The sequence below is a fragment of the Myotis yumanensis genome, unplaced genomic scaffold, assembly GCF_028538775.1.
Source record: "Myotis yumanensis isolate MYYU_CA2020_CCGP unplaced genomic scaffold, mMyoYum1.0.hap1 SCAF_3, whole genome shotgun sequence".
NCBI classification, from domain to species: Eukaryota; Metazoa; Chordata; class Mammalia; order Chiroptera; family Vespertilionidae; genus Myotis; species Myotis yumanensis.
In genome coordinates this window covers 173,672,961-173,685,230 of record NW_027223754.1, presented here as the reverse complement: position 1 = coordinate 173,685,230, position 12,270 = coordinate 173,672,961, and the positions used below count along the sequence as shown (strand labels likewise).

The 12,270-nt window shown below is 35.9% G+C and overlaps 1 protein-coding gene across 3 annotated transcripts in view; it reads right to left on the bottom strand.

Moving 5' to 3' along the window:
• Positions 1–12,270, bottom strand: part of LOC139005587 (sucrase-isomaltase, intestinal-like) — a 174,710-nt gene that overhangs the window by 423 nt on the left and 162,017 nt on the right. For all 3 annotated transcript variants that reach the window (XM_070407808.1, XM_070407809.1, XM_070407810.1), the window contains 8 exons: positions 12,024–12,140; positions 10,937–11,085; positions 10,110–10,194; positions 7,105–7,161; positions 5,190–5,320; positions 3,867–3,955; positions 1,884–1,933; positions 1,537–1,695 (listed from right to left, as the gene is read on the bottom strand). In XM_070407808.1, the coding sequence (XP_070263909.1) occupies positions 1,537–1,695; positions 1,884–1,933; positions 3,867–3,955; positions 5,190–5,320; positions 7,105–7,161; positions 10,110–10,194; positions 10,937–11,085; positions 12,024–12,140 (837 nt within the window). The remainder of the gene's footprint in view (positions 1–1,536; positions 1,696–1,883; positions 1,934–3,866; positions 3,956–5,189; positions 5,321–7,104; positions 7,162–10,109; positions 10,195–10,936; positions 11,086–12,023; positions 12,141–12,270) is intronic.

Below are 12,270 nucleotides of genomic sequence, written 5' to 3'. Positions count from 1 at the left end.
TCTAAGAATATAAGTTTATGGAATATTCCAATTAAACAACTTATATTACTCAAAAGAGATCTTTGTACCCTACAGAACTTTATCAAGTTCTTTTGGAAATTTTTTCTCTTAATAAAGATCAGCCACACACATACATGAAACTAAAATTTGTGAAACTAACTTCCCAATAGAGTTGTTTCTGTTTTTTTGACCTATCAATCATTTTTCATTTATCAGGAAAGAGAAAGAACACAAAGGGAAAAGGAAGGACAGCTCTGATTTCCTGTCACTTCCTTACTAATTGCAACATCATTCTAAGACATTGTTTCTTCCTCTTTGAAGTCTGGATGATAATACTGGCCATACAGATCTACCCAGGAGCATGTTGAGAATCAAACAAATTCATGTTGCTAAAGTCTTCTGTAAATCATAAAACTTCAAATAAAGAATTACTGTTATGATTAACATATCAAACAACTTACTCAACAAAATCCCCCAGATTGAAATTCCATTCAATTAGGAAAAAGTAAGTTTTTAATATATTATTATTTAAACTAGATGCCCAATGCATGAAATTTGTGCAAGGGGCTCAGCCTCCGCCTTTGTGGTGGCTGCCTCTGCCTCAGCCCCTTCACCGCTGTCTCGGCTTCTTCCGGAAGGTCGTCCAGAAGGTCATCCAGAAGGTCATCCAGTCTAATTAGCATATTATGTTTTTATTATTATAGATGACCCTGTCATCAATTCTTTTTAATTTTACAGAAGGGAATGAAAAGTCAGTATCTTAAGTTCTGTGTTACTGCTCTGTATAAGTATTAAAGACCATATGTTGCATTGTGTGATAAAGGTATTAGAAATACAATGAAGACTTCAGATTAGAAATACAATGTAGATTCCTCCTCCTATTTAGGGCTTTGGTGTCTATTCTGCTTGCTATTAAGTTCTTCAGGGGTGGGGATCATGTCTTATATTTATAAGCATGTTTTTATAGCAAATACAGATTTTAAAACTCTTAATAGGAGCCCAATAAATAAATGTTTCATTTACAAATGGAACAGAATAGAAGGAAAGAGCTGTGAAATGTCAGGAGTTTCAAGATCAAGACTTAGTTTTGTCAATTATTAAAGTACATGACCTTGAAAACTAACTTCACCTCCTTGGATGCTCAGTTTTGTCATCTGTTAAATTAAGGAATTGAAATACAGTCCATCCAGAACCTTCCACTTCCAATTTTCTATCAGCTTTTATTCTCATTTATTTTAGCCACTCATTTAGCCTTTCTTTATGTTATATTTAGCAAGGAACACCCAGCCTCACATGACATCATTTGTGATATTTAATACAACAAAGTTTCTAGACCTGACATGTGCATACTTTTAGCTAAAAATATAACTCTGTGCTAATTTTTCTTCCTTGAGTTTCAGAAACATGCAAGTTATTATTTTAGAAATGTGATCTGTGTCTATGGCAAGGAAGTAACATTCAGGGAAAATTCAATTATTAGTCCTAGAGATTTAATAAGGAAAATCTGCCTTTAAGTCAATAGTGTTTAAACCTTACCCCGTTGGAATTATACTGCATTCTGTTGCTTGGGATGGTTTTCCCATTCATAAAAATAACATTTGGCTTTGAAGTGAAACCAAGGATCTGAATGGTGTTATATGCCAGACTAGTAATTCCATTGTAGCCATTTTTTATCACAGTTGCTTTCAGAGATCTCTGTTGTTAAGGGAGAGAGGAAAAAATGTTAAACAAATAATGATAATACACAGAAATGTACAGCTTAAAGTGGTATGGAGAATTGCCGATACTTTTAAAAACTTCTTACTTTGAAAATCCCTTAAAATATACTTTCTTCATATAAATGAACTATTATGTCACAACAAATACTGAATGTTTACACTTACATTACTGAATTTGTATTCCACATAGAAGTACTCTCCCCTTTCAACAGAATCTGCAAAATAAGAATTAGCATTAGAAAATAAAGGTCAATTTTATCTTTTACTATGTTTTTTAATTTAAATTCTGATCAATTAAACTCCTATGACCACAGGCCTTGGCTAAACCTTGTACTTGGAATCCTCTAACTTACCTAGCAATTGCTGAGAGGAAAAAAAGTGAATAATCAAACTTACATTTCTAATGATGGCCTTTGGAAAATGCAAAATAGGTAACCTCATCCTCTTACCATGCCTCCCACGTTCCTCCTCATTTTCCATACTTACTATATATGGAAAAATAGAGAGAAAGGAGCTTTGTTTTAGACATGTTTCAACACTTTAATTTAGTACAGAGGGATATAGCATAAAACTCTGTAGACAACCTCCTCCCACATTTCTCTTTACTGTCTATACACAAACTCGCTATCACAGACAGAGGTATCTGTCTTTTCCCCTGGTTCTCTTTTGATTTGAATTCCTGTCCTCTAAAATTTAAAAACAATCTTTCAAGTGTTAGTGATTTAATCAGTGCTTCCTGAAGTATTCACTGGGCGGGGGGAAGGGAGGAATGAAAATGGACACAAAATACTGCCGATTTCCATGAAAATACAAGCATTGGCAGCCTCTGTACACTCTCAGTTCCTACCACAGAACCAGCCATATTGTCTATACGTAAAATTAGGAGTGCATCTGTGCACCTTTACATTTCCTTTTTCACATTCTCTTTTTCTACCTTTTCACCTTCCTTATAAAAATGTTTATCCTTCTGTGTTTCCTGCTTATGAACGAGGGGCAAGGAAAGAAAGATGGATGTAAAGTCAACTAATATGGAGACAGAAGAAATGTTCTCAGCAGTAACCTATGCACAGGCATTATCGTCTCTTTGGAATAGTGCCTATTTCTTTGAAAACCCATTTATGATTTTCAAAATGTGGCTGCTTTGAATATATTTATCACTGTATGTACAGTACTTATCTTCTTAACAATATAAGTCATTTCTATTTTTCCAGGGAAAGTCTTTTCTATAGTTTGCTGATCTATGAGATTATGGAGAAAATGGGGATAATAAGAGATAAATAAATAAACAAAACCATTGATATTGTGCCTTAGCCAGCTAAATCTTTTTTTTTTAAATTCTCACCCAAGGACATGCTTAGAGAGGAGGAGAGAAGGAAGAAAGGAAGGGAGGGAAAAAGGAAGGAAGAGAGAGAGAAAGAGAGAGAGAGAGAGAGAGAGAGAGAGGGAGATTGGTTGCCTCTGTACGTGCCCTGACTGGAGTTTGAACCTGCAACCCAAGTATGTCCTCTGACTGGGAATTGAACCTGACCCCTTTCAGCCCACAGAATGACACTCAAGTAATTGAGCCACTCCAGCTGGGCATAGCAGCTAAATCTTGACCTGTTTTCTCAGTTCAAGCTATACCCCTTTCTCTACTACACATAAATCTTCAAATTATGGTTCATGTCTCCCATCATAGAATCTCAACAGTTCTTCCTTCCTCTAGCCGAACATCTATGCCACCAGAGCCAAGTTCCTACAAATTTCTATTGAAAGTTTGACTCCTTAAGACTAGAATCTCTATTCCTTCCTAGGTGAGAATAAATTAATGAGAAAAAACTTATTGTAGCATACTAATAAGTAAATGTTGTCTCCTTCCAGGTAACCACAGTGTGATTTGTTATTACCTTCTTGGAGATAATGTATAAATATAATGTATTTCACCTTCTTAATGGTAATGGTCTCACCTGTGTGGATTAACCCAGAAGAGTAGCCAGATCTGAGGAAATTTTCAGGTTCCTGGACAGTAATGTGGGTGAAAGCAGAATCTTACCATGGTGTCTATTATATCAAACTTACTGTATTGGTTTAGAGCTCCAATTTTTAATTTAAGTGAAGTCATTTTGAAATTCAGAACATTCCAACTGTTGTACATGTTGGTCTACTTACCAATAGAGTCACCATCATCCCAGAAAAGGGAGCCAGATGCTTCTCCATGTTCATCTAGAGCAATTATGAGGCTAAAAGGATTCAACCGGCTGTAGAAAAAGAAGAAAATTTGTATTTTCAGAGTGAGAAGGACCTAACTCCTATCATCTCATGGAACCACCTAGAAAAATGTTGAGTCTTTTCTTAAACACCAAATTTCCACTTAGTTTATGTTTGAATATCTCCAGTGATAGGAAACTTAAAACATCCTTAAGTAACTTATTTCTGCTCTGAACTGCTCAATCTGAGGGGAAATGAGTGATTTCAATAGCATAGTCCTCTTAAGTGTGTCCCACTTAAAAAAAAGCAAAGGCTTATATAATTAATAAAGTAATAAAATAAGTACTATAACATGCTTATTGAAGGTACACTCCTCACTCTCTGACTTGTCTACAAAATTGCCAGTCTTTGGGTCTGGAAACCTGGGAGCTGATTTTAAAGTATGACCAAAGGGATTCCAGGAAAACGGAGCTTGAATAGTAATTCAGAGAGCATGAGATCCTCTCTTCTTTCTTGGAAATGAACTAAAATATATTAACTTGAAATCAAATGAATCTATTTTGCAAGTTAGTGCTTAGAAACTATAGATCTAGTATATAGTGCAAGGCATCCTCCGGGACCTTTTTAATATTTCAAAATGTCTAGCCAAAACTCTTCTCTAATAATGATGCATATTTTTAGATGATTTTATTTTCAATTAATGCCAGTTAGAGATTTTGATCTGCTTTTATGAATCTTTGATGTAAAATAGAAATATAAAATAATTATTATTATTACTAAAAATTCTGCTTGTTTGCTAGGCAAAGTCTTTGATTACATATCTATGGAGGGAGAAAAGGACTAATTAAACATAACCTGAATGGGTAAAAGCAAGAGGACCCTGACCTAGCCTTCATATAAAACCTAGGAGAGAATTCATGAATTAAAAATCCCTGGCTATCTTTAAAATAACCATGGGAAGATATTTAGGGCTAGATAGCTTAGAGCTGGATGAAATGCCCAAGCACATCACCTGATAATCTCTCTCCTTTTTTCTTCTGTTCCTTCTCTTCTTTTTCTCTCTTTCTCTCACATACACACATCAACACACTGACTCATACATACACATGTACAAACACATACATAGACCAATAATTCATTGCACCACTGATTGAGCCACCTCCTGTCAGTGGTCTCCTACTCATATACAACCCCTCCTCAGACACTAATAAGGAAGTTTGACTACAACAGAAAGGTCAAATCCCGAGCTCAAGGTGAGGTCTCCTGACAGAATGTGCCTACTACCTCAGCACTGTTGTTCTGGCTGGCAACTGTGTTGGCAGAATATATCCTCCACGAATGAAAAGGGGAATTACATCCAGAGGAGCAGGAACTTCAACAGACTTCTTCAGCCAAGAAGGTGATACTTGCTCCCCCTAGCACAGAACACGCCAGAGTTAAACACTCCAATTACTCACTGGTAACAAGGAATAGATTTCGGGAGACACAGGAAGTTAAAATCCAAACTTCTGTTGAAATGCAACAGAGCACCATGGAATTTACTAATAAAAAGGGTGACTTAAATGTCTATGTCAGTGTTTTTTAAAAAAGGAAAAAAAAAACTTACATAAACTCCTTTTCGTAAAACACATGAAAGCAGCATTCATCAGTATATACTAATTTTAGCATTTCAACTTTATAAGCACATTTACTTACTAAAAAGTTAAACGACAAGAATACAAGTTAACTTTGGGCTCCAAAGTGTTAAAATTTGATGTATAATGCTTTTGTGTGAGCATTTTTGTTATACTCTTTTTAAAAATCAATTTTATTAAAACATGAAATGTAATGCCAATATTTAAGGAAATGTATGAAGCATCTCTACAGAATATTGTTTGAAAACCATTGGTTTAATTGTTTAAGATACTATAATAACCTGACCATGAGAATGGAGAATTCATAATACCACTTCCACCAGTCACAACTAACTGATCATTTGAAAATAGGTTGTATGTCCTTTCTTCAAATGTGGAAATAGTCTTATCCTTATCATCTAAACATATTCCCATAAAAATTCCTTGAAGACTGGGTGAAATTAGCTAATGCTCATCAAAACATACTAAAAGAATGGGAGAAGAGAACTCAGTTATAGGAGAGATGTCATATTGCTTCCCTCAGATTCCACTGTTCTCCCCCATCATGGAGAGGATAGCCTCCACTGGGTGTAACTTATGCAGAAAAGGTAGTTAGATCAATGAAATTATCATTCTTAAGAATTTGAACTATAAAACATGGAAAAGAGCCTGCCACTTATCATAGAAGCACAAAGGATATATTGAAATATGTCCACTATAAAATAGAAGTTCAAAATTTTACAAAATATAACTCCAAAATATAGAGTCCTTTAGACGCTGAAGATCTTTGGAAGCCAGTTGTTAATAAGACAAAAATGATATCATGGAATTCTGAGTCCGGGTAATGGCACAACATGGGCTGAAATTTACAAACTTGCAATTGAATCCTGAATTTCTCCAGGAAATCCAGTGCTTTTAGAGTTGCTGGTCTTAGATTTCCATAAGATTACTTTTGTCCTTTCATATGTTTTCCCATAATAAACCTCATACTTGAGCAATCTTTCTGCTTCTTGCAAGGTAAAGTATCAGATTCATAAATTATAGTATCTTACACTCTACTACACGAAAATATCACTATGTAGAGTCATTTGCTTTTAAGAACTTGTGTTTGCGTAAAATAAATGTCTACTCTACTTCTAAAAAAAATCATTCTATCTCTCATCTTAAACATATGCCAATCTATGGCTGAATTCTACCATTTTGGGAGAAGTAAACAATTGTTGTGGTTTTTTTTTTTTTAAAAAAAAGTTTCCCAAAGAACCACAGCATCAGAATTATACAGTCCAATGCTCTAGAAGTCATATAAAAATTAGTGAACCCCTGCTGGAGGGGCGCAGTGGATTGAGTATCATCCTATGGAGTAAGAAAGAGGTCCGGGTTAGATTCCAGTCAGGGTACATGGCCAGGGTTGTGAGCTCAATCCCCAGTAGGAGGCATGCAGGAGGCAGCTGATCAATGTTTCTATTGCTCCCTCTCCCTTGCTCTCTGAAATCAATAAATATATACATATATATTTTTAAAGTGGGAAAAAAGCATGTAAATCTCTGATTTCATAGATTATATTATTTTTTCTATAAAATACATACTGTATAAAAGTCAAACCAGGATGCTTCAGGAAAATATACATACACAGATCTTGCTCCCTGTGAAAAAAGAAAACATTTGACTTTTCAATCCTCTTTTTAATTAAAGTATTCTAGTAAAAATACATTTGGTTCTCTGGATATTGAATCCTATCATATTTATCATTAAAACCAAGTACTAGTCAACCCAGACATGATTATGCAGTGGGGCTAGAGAATCTCCATGAAACATGCATGATTTATCGGAAAATATGTTTCATGTCTAGATTATGGCACATTAATGTGCACTATTGATAATTTTTTCTAAAAAGCCAAATTGGGTTTGCTATATTTCAAAATATTGTTTCAGTATAATGTAGATATATTCTCTTACTAACCAGGTAATTACTTTGTGGCATTTTAGTTCAATGTCAATTGTGATGTACTTATTAAAAATGTAAAATATGAAATATTTATCCATTTATTTAAAAAAATTTTGAGTTCTTACTAAGTATAGGTTTGTTCTCCTGTATGTTACATATATTATTATGTGTACATTTCAGATTTATATACATATATGTATATGTGTATATATAAACATAGGTAGTAGACCACATTATTATAGATGGCCTATATTATTCTTGTGTATGTTTGTGTGTGTGTTTTATATAGAGCTGTGGTGAATTCAAGAACAATCCAAAAATAGAGAAAATAGTTGCTTTGAAGAATCCCATAAAGGCCCAACTTCAGTTCTTGTGTAACTATGACAAGTTCAAAGCTAGTGAAATTTGACATAATGAACAGGCAGCCTTGAAAATATTTTTTCTACCTCTGGAAATTCTAATACTTAGTCCTGAAAGTTGGCACTGATTTCTGGTCAACACATTCTCATGACATATATCCTGCCTGTTCTCCTACATGTGTGGCTTTCACCCCCAGTTCTCTCAGATTATAGTCATGTTTTCCCTCTCTTTGTGACTAAAATCTGGGTAAGATAGCCATCTGGAGGAGAAGGAAAAATTAATTTGAAACAGGAATTTGTTTGTTTGTTTTTTCCAAAAAGGCTAATAAAAACAGCGGATATTCTCAGAACAGAATTTACTGCTATTACATTAGCATAGGTGACCAAAGTACTTTATTTCTTTTATATTTATATTTGAGGGTCAAAATCTTACTTCTGCAATTTATCTAGAGATCAATTTCAGAATCTCTAAATAGCAAAAGCATATATTTCAGTTTTTTTTATTAATTAAATCTTTATTGTTCAGATTATTACATTTGTTCCTCTTTTTACCCCCATAATTCCCCTCCACCCAGTTCCCACCCCATCCTCCTCCCTCACTCCCCACCCACTGTCCTCATCCATAGGTGCACGATTTTTGTCCAGTCTCTTCCCGCATCTCCCTCACTCCTTTCCCCCCCAAGAATAGTCAGTCCACTCCCTTTCTATGCCCCTGATTCTATTATAATCACCAGTTCATTCTGTTCATCAGATTATTCACTTGATTTTCAGATTCACTTGTTGATAGATTTGTTGTTCATAATTTGTATTTGTTGTTCATAATTTGTATCTTTACCTTTTTCTTCTTCTTCCTCTTCTTAAAGGATACCTTTCAGCATTTCATATAATACTGGTTTGGTGGTGATGAACTCCTTTAGCTTTTCCTTATCTGTGAAGCTCTTTATTTGACTTCAATTCTGAATGATAGCTTTGCTGGATAAAGTAATCTTGGTTTCAGGTTCTTGGCATTCATCACTTTGAATATTTCTTGCCACTCCCTTCTGGCCTGCAAAGTTTCTGTTGAGAAATCAGCTGACAGTCGTATGGGTACTCCCTTGTAGGTAACTGACTGTCTTTCTCTTGTTGCTTTTAAGATTCTCTCTTTGTCTTTTGCTCTTAGCATTTTAATTATGATGTGTCTTGGTGTGGTCCTCTTTGGATTCCTTTTTTGGGGGGTTCTCTGTGCTTCCTGGACTTGTAAGTCCATTTCTTTCACCCCCTTGTGGTCTTTGTGCACAGTCTTGTTGTAGTTAAGCCTTGATTGTTGTAGTTATCACTTGGAGGAATTGACCTCCAGGCCAATTGGCTGTGAGAGTCAGCTGTGTCTGCAGTGGGAGAACTTCTGTGCTGAAGACACCCCTCCAAGGCAAGACTTGCTTCAGTGGGGCTTTGGTGTTCACTGAGTCTGCCCCCTGAGTGTGTCCTTTATGGTTCCACGGAGCTGCAAACTGGATGGTCCCACTCTGACCTCTGGGTACACTGGCTCCTGGATCTCTAGGGAGGTGCTAATCTAGCCTCTGCCTTAGGCTATCCAACAAAAGCCTCCCTGCATGGCTTGGGCGGGGCGGGTCCCACGGGATCAACAGGGTGGGGCTAGCAGTTATGGCTGCTCTCAGAGACCCCACTTTTCAGTTTCCCGGCAATTGCTGTAAGCCCCTCTGAGAAAAAGCTGCTCTCAAGTTCTGACTGATGCCAGACAGTCCGGCTTCTCCCGTATGAGTCTGGGTCCCCAGAGACTCACCTGGAACTGGAGCTCAGAGCCTGAGACTCCCTCCCGATTGAAAACGACAACCGCGCCCTCAGCTGCCAGCTCGCTCCATGTGTGCCTCTGTACCTTAGTATTTTACTTCCGCACCGCACCTCCTCTGAGTCTTGGTATGCTTTTTCTTTCCTTCTAGTTGTAGAATTTCCACTCAGCCAGCCTTCCTGTGGTTCTGGATGATGTCCATTCCGTCTTTTAGTTGTATTTTTGAAGTGGTTGTTCGAGGCAGCAAACTCTGGTGTTTACTTATGCTGCCATCTTGGTTTCTCTTCTATTTCAGTTTTATTGAGACTTATTTAACATGAGGTATATTTTACGTTAGGTAGAATAAATATGTAAATACATTGTTTTCAAATAAAAGAATGAAAATGAGGTAAGAAAAACAGGAGAATATGGCAAGCCTGGACTGGTTGTAAGTATCAAATGGCATCAAGGTAAACTACTGTGAATAACTATATTGTGCTGGTATAAAACTCTGGTCCTTACCTCTTCAAGTACTGGAGTAATCATTAAAGCTGGTCCCCAAAGGAATGCTCTGTCAATTCCATGAGTCTGAGGATCTGATGTAAATCTGGATTTTTAGGGTGAAAAATTATTCATTTAATCAAATTAATGTCTTTGCATATATAACTAAAATCTTACTCAACCACCTCATGTTCACCAAGGAAACCAAAAAGATAAAAACAGGGAAAGGTTTAGGGGACAAGCAGAGTTTTAGGAATAAAATCTCATCATCAAGTAAAGCAACTGAAATCACTTGTCCTCTCTGACCAGAAGATAAATGGGCATTAAAACTAAGGTTAAAACTATGCCAAGCAATCAAATTGTCTTCAGTTTTTGTTGTTCCTTTTTGCATCCTAAACAACCTTTAAGGATTCAGCATCAACCCCATCTCCTTCATAAAGCTGTCCATTCCATTTCAAATTGACCTTGCCTTTCTTTGAATTTTTATAGGTTATGCCACATAATCACGACATACATATATAATGTTCCATATTATACTCAGTTACTTTCAACTCTGTTAGTTGCAACCTTCCCAGTACTCTGTGGGCAGGGACTATGTTTCATTCTTTTTCTATATTCCACACTTTTTAGACAGCAAGACACAACTTTTATTTTTGTTAGAAAATTTTTGAGTCTTCTTAATTAAATTCTTCAAATCTGTAAAGTACTTCTAATCATAGTCAATGGAGAGAAAAACTGATTTGCATATTTATTTATCCCTCACATAATTCCCTCAGTAGGAGAACCCGGTTCCTAAGATCTATATGGTAGAAAATCTAAGACTAGAACAATTATTAAATGTGATTTACTCATGCATCAATCCTCGGACCACTGTATTTCCACTGACATGAGAATGGTAGAAGAGGGTATATAAGTAAGGCAGCAATAAGTATCTAATCCTTAATGCGGAACGGGAAATAGCAGCGAACTCTTCTCCAAACACCCCAGGGTCTTGTTCCTATAAAAGAGAAACATTTCAATAGACCTATTAACTGAAATGGGAAATTTTAAGTGTTACTTTTTTCTCTCCTCTCTTTAGTGGTTAGGGAGAAACAACATTTAAAAAATCTTATTTCTTTTTACTTGAAAGCCTTTCACAATAGTAGGTTATTGCAGAGTTGTTTCTCAAATATATTACACTAGAGGCCCAGCACATGAAATTCGTGCACTTGCGGGGGAAGGTTCCTCAGCCAACCTGTGCCCTCTCGCAGTCCGGGAGCCCTCGGGGGATGTCTGACTGATGGCTTAGGCTCGCTCCTCATGGGGAGTATTAGATTTATCAGGGTGATAATTTCGTGAGTTATATAATGTCTAATCACTAAGCTGTACACCTGAAATTAATATAATATTGTATGTCAACTGTAATTGAAAAATAATAAATTATTTTATGTAAAAAAATGCATTTTCAAGGACAATTTTAGAGAAGCTATTTCTCCAACATTCATTTTTAGTTATTCTCTCACAGTTTTTTTATAAAATCAATAACATGCCCTGACCAGTTTGGCTCAGTGGATACAGCGTCGGCCTGTGGACTGAAGGGTCCCAGGTTTGATTCCTGTCAAGGGCATGTACCTTGGTGGCAGGCACGTCCTCAGTAGGGGGTGTGCAGGAGGCAGCTGAATCAATGTTTCTCTCTCATCGATGTTTCTAACTCTCTTTCTCTCTTCCTCTCCCTTCCTCTCTGTAAAAAATCAATAAAATATATTAAAAAATAAAATAAAATCAATAACATAATTTTTTTAAAAAACCAATTATAGATTTTGACAACTTTGTTTTAAAAGTTTGATTTAATTCATATTTTTATGATTCTATATGTACTTTCAAATCCCAGTTCTTAAGTACAAGTTAATATGACTACTGTATAGCAGCTACCATTTTACATTAACACTCACTCACCTTCATCCCAATTGCATTATGGTTTCTGGAAAAGGGATAAAATGCCCCAAGTTGCATCCAACGAAGGCAAAGTTCATAAGTTGTCTCTTCATTAAACCCACATATATCAGCTCCAATCTGGGGAAAGATTTTTATGACCTCAAAATATATCACTTATTACTTTTGCCAATAAAACCTGCACTGAAAATTTTAGGACACATTATTTTTAATTTTTACTGTGGAATCTAAAGATGGAAAGATCCTCTTT